Source organism: Falco naumanni, chromosome 12 (genome assembly GCF_017639655.2).
Source record: "Falco naumanni isolate bFalNau1 chromosome 12, bFalNau1.pat, whole genome shotgun sequence".
In the NCBI taxonomy this organism is placed as follows: domain Eukaryota; kingdom Metazoa; phylum Chordata; class Aves; order Falconiformes; family Falconidae; genus Falco; species Falco naumanni.
This window is the reverse complement of record NC_054065.1, coordinates 23,554,806-23,570,143: the sequence shown is the minus strand read 5'-3', so window position 1 is coordinate 23,570,143 and position 15,338 is coordinate 23,554,806. Positions and strand designations below refer to the sequence as shown.

The 15,338-nt window shown below is 38.6% G+C and overlaps 1 protein-coding gene across 1 annotated transcript in view; it reads right to left on the bottom strand.

The window, feature by feature from the left end:
* The window catches only part of KCNK2 (potassium two pore domain channel subfamily K member 2), a 104,158-nt gene extending 89,135 nt beyond the window's left edge, over positions 1-15,023 (bottom strand). The window contains exon 1 of the mRNA XM_040612372.1: positions 14,845-15,023. Within this exon, the coding sequence (XP_040468306.1) occupies positions 14,845-14,878 (34 nt within the window). The 5' untranslated portion in view covers positions 14,879-15,023. The remainder of the gene's footprint in view (positions 1-14,844) is intronic.
* Between the last annotated feature and the right edge of the window lie 315 nt (positions 15,024-15,338).

The following is a 15,338-nucleotide window of genomic DNA, read 5'->3' as shown; positions in this document are numbered from 1 at the left end:
TAACGTGGGGAAAGTCGGTCACCCATGAGGGGAACCCACAGTGGTCTTCCAGGAACTGCTATCAACTAGCCACTGGGCGACACTACAGAAAAAGAAATGTACTAAACCCTGTCAAGCTCTGCAATTTAAATCTGTCAAAGGAGGATCTGTCCACACTTCAGGTTCCAGATGCTGTTTCGGTGGGCTTGTTAATGTGACAAGAACAGAGTAAAAAGTGGGGAGTGAGGAAAGATGGAGAACAAAGAGCTAAAAGGCACCACTTGGTGCAACTCAGTAGCTGGAAACATCCACCCAGGAGTCAGGAGAGGAGACGTGGGCTCACATCTTCCACCTCCCTGTGAATGCTTTAACCAGAAAGCCATTGGGTGGAGTATTCTTAATCCCCAAATATTTAGCTGCTTATGATTTTGGCAATAAAGCATTTTCTGTTGGCACCCATGTCCTAACAGGCCAAAACTGAACACTTTTATTCCATTTTTACACATACCTTATTCAGGCGAATTCCCATCAACTTCAAAGGAAGCCTAAAAACTTACAGGCATTCAGTTCTCACATTATCTATGGCTGTGTCTATTTTATGTTCCCATGCATGCCTTGGCATGCCCCAGGGTCCTGCTCCAAAGAGCGTTCAGACCAACGCCCGGCTACAACATGCCATGGCTCACGCTCAGGCTCTGGGCTCGAGCTTTCCTTGGCATGAGAACTGGGTCTGAGAGGTGTGGGGACAAGGGATCAGCACATGCCTGGGTCTTGCTCCAGTACAGCAACGGCATTCAGCCTGCATCTGCTTGTGAGCCCAGGGAAATGGGAAGGACTCCCACATACCATGACAGAAGTAGTCTACCTGCTTAAGAGGTTTCCACGGGCGTTCAGCAGAGCACAGGTCTCAGAAAATACTAACCGCAGGAAAGCACAAAAGGCAAACACTAAAAAAAAGTGTACCTGAAAAAGGTGTACACAGCTTGGTTTTGGATAAAGTGGAACTATGATAGAAACTCACTTACCCATCAGATTCAAATCAGCATATGAACCAAGCCAAAGCAGTCACCCATTAATTTAGAATGAATGGCATGCCAATTATTCAAAGTTATTCCCTTAGTTCTTGCCATAATTTTTCTCTCTAGTACAGACTACTAAGTCTGACTAGGTAAGATGTGTGTATTGGCTTCATTACAATAGCATATATATGTTAAATATTGTGAAGTTAACTTTATTTCATTAATTCTTCGAGGTGGAAAAGTGCTGTTATGTCCATTTTTATCAAAGTGACCCAGAAAATAGTGACTTGACGACATTTCGCAGGGAGTTCCCTGTGGACAAGAAATTGTTAACAGGTTGGGCTTTAGTTCTTTGTGTACTCAGCTGTAAATGTGCGCCAGGAGAACTGGGCCATTTTTCTCCTTTGTAATGGACATTTGTTTCTAAACTCTCCAAAATATATAATGGATATCATGATCATGGATAGAAAGTTTAATTATGCATGTATGTTTAACAACTTCTGATCTTTGTTCTACATTTTCCTTACTGTTCTCTTATGACTGATTTTCTTTTTCCCTTGTGAAGTTTGCCTTATAATTTTTCTTCTTTTCTGCCTATATCCTAATTTAGTTTGCAGGTTTTTTCTAAGCTGTTTTTCTTTCTACTTCCAAGTGCTTCTGGCCTTCTAGCTTACACGTTCTCCCTGTGAGATGAAGTACCACGCACATTTCCAAATTCTGTCTCCCTCAATAATAAGTAAATTTCTATGTTTTCAAGAGACTGCTTGGCAACTACATTTAGTTTGTATACAGCTATTACAGAACTGAGTTTGTTACTGCACAACCTGGGCTTTTTCGTTTGTATTCAAATTGACTTAAGATTTCATATTGAGCTGGGTATCAATATCCAATTTATAAGCAACAACAATTCCATTCATGTTCAAAGGGGCTTTTCAGTCATTTGAAATAGCTCTCTATCTGAGCAATTTCCACAGAACAATCTTCTTTTACCGTGCAGAATACATATACTTAATTTCCTTTTAGATACAGCTTCCCACACATAGTTTTGTTTCCTGCCAAAATAGTAGCTCTACTGAGGGCCAGGCATTGTTTACTTTTCCTTTTTTTCTGTCCGGTGTAAATTTTCACATTACTTCTTGCAAATTCACTCCATGTGAGAATTGAACTGTTGAAGTTGTTTATTTTTCACTTCGTCAATCCATATTTTTTCTTAAATAAGACTTGTTTGCCAGCCCAATCTACGGTGCCATCACCCCTTTCCTTCCTAAAACTTGCATTCTCATCCAAGAGTGCTCTGCAGCCTGGCAAACTAACACAGCTGCTTCTAAATGTAAGTCAGAATCTCATGCAGTGTTTCTCTCTCAGTTTTGGTCTCTCTATGGCAATCTGATCTCAAAATTAGGATCCCATAAACAGAGAAAAAAGCATGGGTTTTTTTACAAATATCAAATATATTTCTCTTCTGGGTATTTCACATACAATTAATGCTCTCAGAATTTCATTCTTTCAAAGAGTGTGACACAACTTTTTTTTGCACAAACTGATAATTAGACTGCTCTTCTTTAATTGTAGGTTATTAAATAATATCCACTGCCTCTGGCCTGAGGTTACTAGAAAAAAGAGTAGCTAGCTTTTGCTCACCTTTCTCTTTAGCAACTTTTCTTTTTGAAGAGACAAAATTCTCCTTTAATCCCTCTGCCTGATGCATTTCTCAAGAACCCCAGATGCAATAGCTGTAGTCCTTAGCTGCTATTCATTCCAGGTCCTTCATCCCTCACATTGTCTTCTATGTTTCTGATACTGGATGCATGGGGTCTTTTCTGTTCTTCTTCAGATACCATTGAGTGCTTTTAGTGGTAATTAATGCCAGTGCCCAGGTAATCTTGTAACTGTGATGAATCTTCCGAATTGTAATGGGTAAACTGACAAGTATGTGTTGGGTATGTGTAACACTGGGCTTGTGAGGGAGGGAAGCTGACGCTTCTTTTCATCTTCCTCTTGCTGTTGATCTGTTGTGGTTCAAAGCAATACATTGTGCAAGGAATGTTACACTTCTGCTTATGACTGTTCAGAGTCCAATTATCCTTAAACCCTTGCTTCAACCCAAGTCTAAAATAAGCTTTCTGGCCATAGGAAGGAGATTGTTACAAGCAGCAGGTCTCCTTTAAGTAAATGAGGAGAGTTAGCACTTTTTAAAGGAATCCCAAGTGGCCAGCCACTGAACAGAAAGCCACCAAACATCACACAATTTGGGGTACTGATTCTTTCGGACCCACCTACAAACAGAACTACCCATATGGGCCAGTGTCTTCTGGTTCCTGATCCTTGTGTTATCACTGTATGAATACAAAGTGCCACCTAATAAGCTAGGCCCTTCTAGTCTGTTTTAATGAAATTTATTAGAAGTCCTGTTAAAACCACCATCTTGTTTATACTGATTATTTTTGCTGGTGTCAACAATACATAGGAGGTGGGGTTTGGCCAGCAAGGGCCATCAGTCCTGCATGCCAGCCCACAGGCCCCAGTAAAATATCAGTGGGAAAAGTGCACTTAGTTCTAGTCATTGGTGGTCCACAAAAATTAACCCAAAAAGCAGCAAAGAAGGCTTCTAGATGCATTCTTTCAGAGGAAACTGGAAGAGCTTGGCTCACTTATTCTGGCAAAATGAAGGCTGAAAAGACATCTGATTGCTGTATGTAGATCAATCAAAAAGACTTTTTTGAGCTCATGGACCATGTTGGCACAAAAACAAAACCATTCTGTGAATAAATTTTGGCTGGAAATCACAATAAGCATGAGAAGAGCCAGCTTCTGGAACAACCTCTCAATAGGGAGGATGAGAACAAAAACCTAATGTTGTAAAATAGAGACTGGTCAATTTATAAAAAATGACATGCTGCCTGCAAAAACAGATTGGTCTCAGAGGCTCAGCAGATTGATGGTGAACCTTCCTGAACCCATAAACCACATTCTGCAGTCTTCACAGAGCCACATAGACTTCAGGGAGCTGTTGGGAGAGTGGATAGCTCAGCAAGTCCCACATCTTTTACTGTTCCCCTGTGGATATGGGCTGGATGGCCTCTGCATCCCAGACAAAGCCATGCCCATTGGCTCAGGTCCCCCAGCAGCCTCCAAACCAGTGCAGCCCACTGCCACATGAGCGCCGCAACCCCAGCATGGGAGTTCATTTGGCATGCAGCTTGAAAAATCCAAGACCTTCATCTCAAACCCTCTCAATCACACACAGATGTAACATTCTTCCAACCCACACCTCTCAGGACCAGTCTGTCCCTTCTCTAGCCTAAGGAGAAGAAAAATCATCTGGGGAAAAATGTCTTCTAGAATAAGACTGTTTTCCAAGAACTTGTTCTCTGATCTCCTGTATTTTTAGCAACAGTAGCACTAAGAACCACAGTGAAAATTGAACATTTTTATGCTAAGTTACCATCATCAGGGTGAAACACTGTAGTGATAACTTGAGAAGATCTGAGATTTAAGAGGCAATAACGGTGTCCTGGACTGCGTGTTCTATCAAAGCCAAAACACTCGCAGCAAGTAAGTGTCAAAGCCAAGGATATGTACCATTTATTAATAGAAGATGAAGCTATTGCTGAGTTAAGAAGTAGCCTCAAGTTACTAGTATAATTAAAAATTGTGATTAAATATTAAGATGAGTGACAAAAATCAAATTGTGAGCTCTCAAAATGCCAAGTGAATAATTTAAAGACAGTTTTTAAAAGCAGTTGGGAACAGCCTTTTTCAACTTTTTCTGCTTCTTCATATTACTAACCCTTTTTTACCCTTTTTAATATAATCCTCACACTTTTCTCTGGTATATGCATAGGTTAGCAAGGTTACTTCCCCCTACAATGTACTTCTGTTTATAATACATGTTTGGAAATTGCAGAAAAGGCTGTGCTTGCACCCATCTGAAATAGAAAAACTGTCACAGTGAATAGGAGGACAACCCTTTCTGGGGCAGTTGGAGGAAAAAAAATATATATTTGTGGACAGAGCTAGGAAAATGAATCATAGGAGGGAGCACAGGTTGACCGTGGGTTGTTTGGTTATCTAAGTGTTTTCAGGATTTTTCCATTTGCCTTTTCTTTCCTGTTAAGAGTTACTTTTCTTATGTTGGGTAAATAAAAACCTTGCATTGTTTCATCTAAATGGTGTCAGAGGCTGATATGACGTATTTGCTACTGAGGAGGATCTAAGAAGCCAGGCAATTGCTGAAGCAAAACTAAGAAGGAAGCGTGTGCACTGACTGCACAGGTAGTTAGAATAGAAACTGGATCTTCCCACACATGTGAATGCACTCTTCCACATAATGTGAGAATGAAAACTTTTTAAGTTTTGTTGTTGTTGTTGTTGTTGTTGTTGTTGTTGTTGTTTAGAACTAGGTAAAAGACCCTCACACATCCCACAAAAGCAACTAAACTGTAGGTTAGGATCCTCAACTGGAATATGGAAGAGTGAAGAGACAGTATTAATCAGCTTGATCCAGCACATTAACTAGTGTGGCAGTACCAAGTAGTTGCACCGTTGTGTCCACGGTGGAGCTGAAATGCAGGTCCCCATGGGAAGTTTCAGTTAAACTAGTGCTTTCCTGTGAGCAAAGTTTTTTTTCTTGAAGAACTGGCTTCTGTCATCAAAGATATTTTATTACACCTCAAGAAAATTTCTCAGCATCTCCAATTCATGGTAGCAAAGAACAGCAACACAACCTTGACCCGCTATACCAGATGTGCATTCCTGTCTGCCACCAACCTGGATGAAGGCATTGTTTTTTCACAAAAGTCGTACATCCCTATTACTACATGTTATCTCTGCGGTGATGCAAATAGACACACATAGGTAGAGTACACGGCACAATTACATCCATGAGCAAAAGCTGTGCATGGGTAAGGCACTATGCAGTGTTGAATAAACTCAGTAAAAGCAAAGTTCCCACCGATCATTTTTCCCATAGATTATGGGAAACAGAGCTCTGATGCACATTTTAATGTTAGTTTAAAATGAAAAGTGCACAGTGCCCAATGGATCAGTGAATAGCTTTTGGAGAAGCCAACAACAATGTTCCCAGAAAAATGCCTACCTAGTTGGAGAATTTTGAAAGGACAGGTAGGAGTTCAGTAGAGAAGACAGTAGACTTCCCCCTGTTTTTAACTCTGAGGACTGCCAAACTGTGCTCAGAACAACTCTTGTCTTAAAAGCTGATGATTTTCTGTCTACAGATCTGTCATACAGGCTGTCTTACAGCACTCTCAAGTCATACAGCTGGAGGCATCCACAGTTCTGCCATCACTATCCCGTTAAAGTCCTGTCTCCCCATAGCTTTAAATGTACTTGAGTTTTTGTGAAGAAGCTGTCCTCCACCCACAGCTAAAAACAGGATTTCTACAGTGTTTGTTATGGTTTACTGGAAATCCCAAATACTTTTGCAAAGACTCTTGATAAATGTGTTTCCTGGATATAGCTGCATTTTTCTTTCCTGACATTACACCTCTGTGGAGAGACATTACACATCCACCGGTTTTCAATTTGATCTTTTAAGCCACTCTACTCCATGGCTTTGCACTTGTGTTAAGCACGTTTGCATTGTGAAGATGTTCTCTTCCTTGCACCAGTGTTCAGCTCTCTACAGAAGCAATAGCACCTGTAAGTTACAGAAAACTTCTGTACAGAATTTCATTCCTCGCCTGTGTGCCTTCTTTTCACGACATAATGGCAGTCTGGGTGAGCTCTTCATGGTGGTGTCCCCTTTTGCTGGACACGTCTCACCTGAATAGAAACCTGAAGCAGATTCCTGAATATAAGTATCCCAGCCTCCTTACGGTCTGTACGAGGACAAGATTGATAGAATGAAGTATATAAATGACAAAAAATGTGTATTTTGCAAAGTCGGTAACATATGGTTCCTCCTCTCTGAGGATTTTACTTATGCTAAAACAGTTTATTCTCCTTATATACATAAAATATAGGCTTTTCAGATGCAATTTTTATACATTTTTTTTAAGAAAACCAGATGTATACCACTGCTACCAATTCCTTGTTCATTGAATTAATCTTTTCTTACCCTTGGTAAAAAGGTGCAGACTATATATCAGCTTCTTTTGAATTTTTTAACATCAGGTTGCATTTAGGCAGCAAGAGAACCAAGACTCTTGCAGCAGCTCTAAGTAGTTAAAGAAAAGATTCCCAGAACACTTGCTATACAAGCAAAAGGCAACACAGTTCACATGCAGTGCCCAGGCAATCACGAAGAAAAACTGTCTAGTTAAATATCTGCCATGAAACATTGCTTTCACTGAGCATCAGTATTGATTTCAGTGCAGTTTTACACTTACTTTTACTTCTGTATCATACACTTGGTAAAGGCAAGAATTCTGTCCCATCTTGAAGAGGACAAGTACTGTTACTTTCTGCTTGGGTCAGTGGCCTTTACTGCACAGGCTGAGAGCTGGCCATTTCTCAGTAAGTCACAGAGCAACCATAAAGCCATCGCTGTGTCACATTAGGTGGTAATTGCCACATTCTCAAAAAAGGACTCAACTCCAAGCAGCACATACAAAGAACAAGGGAAGCGGTAGCATGCAGCACCTCCTGAGTGTCTTGCCTCTCTGTTTGCTGATGGTACAAAGAGAGAAAATGGTGGTCCAGAAGACAGATGGCAAAGTATAGCTCATATTCAGAAAAACCGACTGCAGCAAGGCTGAGCTACATCAGCAGAGCTCTTCAGCAAGGCCCTTCTCTGCCATTTTTTTACAACTGTTCTGTTGGAAATTGCATTCCAGACGTCATCAAATCCAAGCAGCAGTGACTCGTACATTAATAGGATTTTACTTTCAGCCTCCTACAGTTTATTCTTTACATGTATTTTCCAAATGAAAGCAAAAGTATGATGATGCCTATCAATTTTCATCATGTTATTTCTGCATATAGATCAGCAACAAGGGCTACACATCTTCCTACTTCAGTTCCAGACCAGCTTATTTCTGCAATTGTGTTTTTTACACTCTTCTCGACCAATGGTTTTCAAAATTCCTATAAATAATTACAGTAACATTCGAAAGTAGTTGATGTCTCATCTGAAGGCCTCAAGAAAACTTTAGAAACCCTCTCCTTGATGAATTGGTAGTGGATATCATTTCAGCATTTGATCTGGTTCTTTGCAATTGCCAAGATTATACTGGAGGCAGAACACCTTTTTTAAAAAGTATATAATACAAGTTCATTGTGGTTTTCAAAATGTTGCACTCGGCTTCAGCATTTGATTTCTGCCTGCCTGGATTTTTTTGGAAGCAAATGCTTGTTCATGTGAGAGATCAGACTACATACACCAGGCTCAGCCAGGAACATGTGCACACTACAGGTGGACCCCGCCAATCTGCCTCCCTTTCTACAGGAGAGTTGCACAGAAGCAGTTCAGGCAGCACTGGTACTGTAATAGTCAAATACAATCTTTTATTCAAATGTGTAACCAGGTGTTCAAGGCTTTGCTTTCTCCACGTGAGAGAAACAGTGGGGCTGAAGGCAGATCTCTTCTGGTGTACGTGTGGGTTAGCAAGTACAGCCAGCAGCTGCCATGGTCTCGTTGACATACAGCATTAAAGTACTCCATAAAGGGGGTGAAGATTCAACTCTCAGAGCTCTTGAGGCCACACAACCTCAAGCCATGTGTTTATAGCTGGGCATATGATCTGAGCTCCTGTCTTCCATATGACAAAGATCATCTACACAACCTTTGGTATGGCCTTTGCATCCCTCCCACCACTTCCAGTATGGTAGTAACATCTCTGAAGCTATCCTCACCAACCACGGAATGGGGGCATAATGAGACTTTGAAGGGAATCCTGCAGCAGCCTGTAAGAGTCTGTTGGAGGTAAAGTTACAAGTCTGAGAAAACAGAGTATGGTATCAGCACTTTCTTCAGCATTCTACTAAGCTTTCTGTGTGTAACATAAGTGTATACAATACACAAAGTTGTTTTGTGAGCAAATATAAAGCAAATGGTAGATGGTAAAACTGAAATATCTATTTGAGGGAATAATGGCAACATTAGCAAGATAAAATCGTTATATGGGCATGTCTCCCACTGAGGAGTTTTTGTTTCGTACGTGTATTTTTGTGAAGAGTGGGAAATACCTCTTTTAAGAAGTATTAGATGCAGCAGAGAGAATCCAAACAAATGTCCTTACTTCAGCTAAGCAAGAGCCCAACACACATCTAAGGGCAAGTCCATGGGAATTTTGTCTTATTCTTCAGTGCTACAGTCCCAGGCGCCCTTAATGATAATGTTCTTAGCTTTATAAATTATAGTACAACCCATAAGTTGTTTATCTCTGGTCATATAATGTGGTTTCTATTTACATTTCAGTTATGTGGTTTTACCAGTTTGCAAGAGATTTGACCTTTCACTTGCTTTTCTCTATTACCTACCAACACATTTTTAGGCAGTGATACGTTTTGGGTTTGGAGCATGATGAAAATGAAAACAGAACAAAACAGCAGGCATTTCTCAGTGGCATAAAGGACAATGAAACTGGAGAGTCTATGATTACTGTGCAACTCAATGGGTTTTCAAATGAACAGTTCAGCAGCCACCACTCCATCATTCAAGTGACTGTTAAGATTTTTTTCTGATATTAACAGCTGCTCAGTTTATAATATGATAGTGCATATATTACTCCAAATCTTTGAGGGAGAAAATGAGTCAAAATCATTTTTCTCCTAAATAATCTACGCATAACATTTCTAGTAAAAACATATGAAATGAAAATAATTTTTTTCAGCTTTGATGGAAAGCTTGGTCTGTGTTAAATAGAGAAATAAGCAACATATTTTGGCTTAGAACATAGGATTGGTAGGGTTTCTTCAATTTGTCCAACAGTTCTGAATGGATAGCTATGCCTGTATAGAATCCCACTGATTTTATATATGGAGACATACACTTATCAAGTAGCAGAAAAAGTGGTGTTATGAGCTCTAAGTTTCTTTCCAGCTGACCTATCTGTGTCCAATATATTGTTCCTGTACAACAACTCCCTCATTTTGTGGAAAAAATGTTATTCTTTCTGGGCTTCTTTTTTCATCACATGTCATCAGTAAAAAGCATCATAATATAATCTTAACCCTGATCCCAAAGTAAATAAAATAGTTTCCTAATTCAGTTAATGTCTTTTGAATCATTTGATTTTGCCATCAAGCTTTTAAATAAGAGACTGCTTATTTTTGAGTGCTTATTCAGAAAAATCACACTGGACTCTTTTGCCCAAACATTTTGGATTGCTTATATCAACAGGAACCAGAACCTGCCCAAACTTACGGGTTTGATTAGTCAAAGTGTGCAGACAGAACAGTTTAGAAAGGCATTTTTAGATCCTGGCCTAAACACCTGGAGATGTGAAAAAGGAGGCAGAAAAATAATGCAGCAAATTTGTGCTAGACCACTCTGGACTACAATATATTACATTTCACTGTGAACCTGAATTTTACCTTTACAGGAAACACTGCATGAATAAAATCATCCCTCTCCCAGCCCACTCTGACCTCCCTTTAGAAATATAAGCTCTCTGAGTAACTCAAATATCACACGTGGACAAATCTATGCATTTACTGTGATGTTTCATGCAGTACTGTCTCAAAACAAAACATTGCTAAAAAGTGGTCATCATCACTTTAAATCATGTATTTTTTTTCTCTCCACCAGTCAAAAATAAAGAAGGATATAATAAATAAAACAGTGGAAGGAGGCCAAAAAGGTATTTGTCTTCATGTTATTTTGTGGTTTACCGCATCATACTGAAGATCTCAGCATTATGCCATGTTGAATGTTGCATGAATTTGCCTGCCAGCATAAAGTGGTTCCTTTCTCTTCCAGAAGTGGATGTAGGAAGTAAATCCTCTCTTTTTGTTACAGATTAATTAAGATGGGAAGTGGTTATACATAGGAGAAAATTAAACTACCATCTATCTTATCTAACTCAATCAATCACATTAAAATAAAAGTATTAAACATCTACTTAATCTCAACATGATGCCTCTCAACTTCTCAAACATGCTTTGTCAGTACTGCTTATCTTTTTGACTTCATACTTTACAGGCATTAGGCATTAATTTTCATCTGGTTTTTTGCTCTCTCTTTTTCAAACCCTGTCTCATTATCTTCTCCCAGACAATTTTCAGCTTTCACCTGCTCTTGCACTTGGCATACTTCCAAGTTTAAAATCTTGACCACAGCACAATTCTCACCAAGGGCCAGGAGAAACACAAAGCATACATACTAAGCGTACATAAATTTAAATGATCTCTGCAAACTAAGTTCTTACAGCTGTAGTGGGCTGGCAAATGCCTGGGTATATTTATTGATGCAGCTCTTTAACTAATACAGAAAACTAGAAAGTTTAAAGAACAATGGAAAAATGGAACTGAGCCTACAAGAATAAAATACCATTCATTTGGCTGAAGCATGATCTAGGATATACCAAGAATATTTGCAAGGTGATCAATTAGTCAAACAATGAGTGACAGTTCTGGAACAACCTTCTTTTTCTCCTCTGCTTTCAAACATAATACCTATTTCTACAGAATTTAGAAACACTATAAATATTTTCTCTTTTCTGTTCTGTTAGCAGACTTTCACCTCAGCTTCTCCAGTATCCTCAGAGAAAGATGCTGAGGTGCTGTTTGTGCTAATAGGCTGTTTATGATTTTCCCTTATTTCTGCTTAGTTCTCCTTTCTTATTTTAGATTATGACTTTCCTGGAAACACCTGTCTTACAAATACTGAAACAACATCAATAACTCTAAAGAGGTACGGATTAAATGTCTATTAGATACAACCTTCAAAGCAAATCACGTCTGATCTTGTTGGCTTGTTTGCATTACATTTTGGTTTTCATATGAAAAGGGGTTTGTGCTACAGGCCATGGCTAATATTTACCTCCACCTTCCTCCTATATATGATGCACCAACTCTCTTTTGAGATGTACCCTTCAGATTTAATGCGGCAGATAGATACAGGAAAGGGTTGTGTCCTACTAATCCAAGCCCCTATGGAAAACTTCCATTTCAGGGAGGAATTTTCTTCCCTTTTCTTTTGAAAAGTACTTTTTGTTTTTAAATATTAAGTTGCTGCAATTTCACCCAATAGACAGTAAATAACTGAAGTTATATTCACATAGTCTATAATGCAGATTGCATAATGTAACATGATGGCTCTGTTCCATTATGCCTCATTACTAAGTTGAAAATTACTGACGCTGTACATTTTTATCTTTAGTATTTTATCATTTTAAATTATGACTGCAGTGCAGGTTACTCTATGTAGTAAATAATCTAAAAACATTTCCTGCCTGGCACCCTACTAACAGCAAGCAACACCTCCCTTCCCAGGTGGTCCTGGGGCCTTACTTAAATTCTAGTTAGGTAATTCCATTCTGCCTGCCTGAGGTCTCCTTTAGACTTTGCAAACGTATTCTTCATTTGTCATGCGTTTATAGTGGTGCTGCAGGCTATGGAACAGCTGTACTTGGGTGCTATAGCAGTCTTGATACCTCAGTACAACTTACCTCAGCAGTTTTCTATACTCTTTAGAATCATGGGATGAAAACTGATAAAAAATAACTTGGTGGTGGCAGTGTTTGTTTTCAGTATTTAAAAAATAAATGCTTGAGTTCATCAGCTTCCTAAAGATTCAAAACTACTAATTCTTCAGCTGTGGTGCTAATGGTTGACAGGTTATCTAAAGCCTCTGACATTGCTTCAGAAGGCAACGTTAAACTAATTCTAGAGGAAAGTAGATAATCACTGGTAGTCTGAGGGAGCAGAGAAGGAAAGAAAGTAAAACAAGGAGAGATCACTGGCTGGGCTTTTTAATCAGTAATTCCAGCCTGAGCATCCACATCCATAGTACACATCTTAAAGCAGTAAAATGAGTATAAGACAAAGGATTCAATTAATTAGAGAAGTCATCCTTCAATAAAAAGGGTTAAGTATTTTGGAAGCCATCATTTCAGCATAATTAAGCATTTAAAAGAAAGGTAAGTTCTAGTTCACTTTCAGAAATGCTGAATAGTAGACAGACAAAAAAAATAGACAAAAGAGAAAGATAACTCTGCAAACAACAGAACTGAAAGAATAAAGTTCTGTTACACAGCACTAAAGGTTCTATTATGAAGGTGAGAAGTTGTTTATCTCCATGTCAAGCTACCTTGTGTAACTTGTCTCCTCAAAGAAGTCTATGATCAAGGTTTCATTTCAAGTGATCTGTTGATACAGCTATCAAAAACTAATTTTTTCCTGTTTATTTATTCTTTTTGAAAATAATAAAAATACACAAATAAATGCAATCATTCTTTTAAGTACTTAAATATTCATGAGCAATACTCATGTCTCTCAATCCTACAGAAAGTAACTATGAGAAGCATCCTTAGGCATAAGGGAGGAAAAGCCAGTTCACATACAATAACCAGTCAGAGAGAGATGTGAACCGAAGTAGTCATCCTGCATTTCTTGAGGTGTTTCTTCTTGAGTTCTTTTTTTCTCTGATTTGCTATCTTTCAGAGCCCCTATTTATAGCCCATTTGAGGACTTCCCAGAATTTTCTTTGTTCGGGGAATTTTTCAGGGTCTTAGTCACATAAAATATTTTTACTGACACATCAAATGCTTTTGCTGACCTCTTGTTTTTAAGCACAACACAATGCAGTCACCAGCACCTGCAGTTTCGGGAGGCAGGACCGAGTACCCTTCAGTACCTTTCATATCTCCATATTCCCATAACTGAACTGGCCCTCAGTTGTTTCTAGTTCCTCACTAGTAAAGGTCAGTTTCTGTCAGTAATTTTCCACATCCCAATCCAACACAATTATTCAAGATTATGTTTACCCTTATGCTCAGCAAGGACTAGACAACCAAGCAGAAGGAGAAAATTCCTGCTAACAAACAAAAACCCCTGATACATCACATTGGAAGGAAGAAGACATTTTCTAAAGCTTTCCTTTGGTGAGGCTGGGCGGGGGGGGCGGGATGGTGACACACGGCACCAGAACAAAACCAACACGAAAGCAAAGGAAATATTCTAAACCCAGAATAGCTCAAAAGATTCATCTCTGTTTCAGAAACCTAGTAGTGTAAGTCCTTAGTCTGAGAGAGACTACAGGTTTTCCTCTTTCATGTGGTCTAAGCAATAAAGGATTATTTTTTTTCTTTCTCAGATTTTGGCTAAGATTTTCCTCAGGGCCTGAGAAAACTTTCCAGTCAAAATTTACATACCTGATGATAATTACGAAATAAAAACATAAGGACTTCCAATATCTGACTGCAGTGGGGACTACTCAGACTAACATGCTTAAGTGAAAGCATGTTTTAAGTGTTTTTTGGGTGGTAAAGATCACTCTAGTCAACAATTTCTTAATCTCCAAACTCCAAATTAAGAATCACACTGGTATATGTAAACAAATAAGCGTCATATTCAAGTAATATTTGTGATCAGAGCAGTTAAGGATATCTCCGACTCCCCAAATAAGCATTCTCAGTAAAAGCATACTGGATAGCTGATGCAATTTAACTAAATTATGCCATTCAGATATAGCAGATGTTCAATACATACATGTGTTCTGTAGACTTCACTACAAAATCAACTTTCACAAGGAAGGCCATTAACTAAAATAAACCACCTTTCTTTAGAACAGATATATATGTCATTGAAGCATTTTCTCTGATTTAATTATTAATAAATTAATCTAATTCTATATTCTAGTGCACCACCTGAAGTTATGAAAAATGGTTAGAATCCGTAACGTTTAACTAAAGTAAGCATTTTCTATAGCAATGGTACTTACAGTAAAAATTATGTCTTGCTTGTGGGTTCCTCATTTGGTGATGTAATATTCAGAAGTCACCATGCTTTTGTTCTAACATAAACCATTTCCTTTATGGCTGTCTTTAAGGAGTCTTCTGAAGAAGTCATTTCTTCATAACATATTCTCTTCTGAAGTACACGTATGTTCTCTCTCTGTATGTCCTGTCCAAAATACTCAATGTACACATGAAAGTAAACTAGTAAGTTACTAGTTATGATACATAGCATCTATATAACGTTTTACATTTTCATACTACTTTACAAAGGGCAGCTGATTGAATAGGTTAGGAAGCACTTAGAAACCTGAAACAAAATTACAAAGTTCCTTAAAAGATTGAATAATTGTATCTCAAATATTCCAGAAGGTTTTAAAAGACCACAGCTTCTTTACTATAAATGAATAAATGAAAATTAGTGTCCCCATTAATTCTTCCTTTCTTAAGCATCATTTACATGAAACATGCATATGCAGCA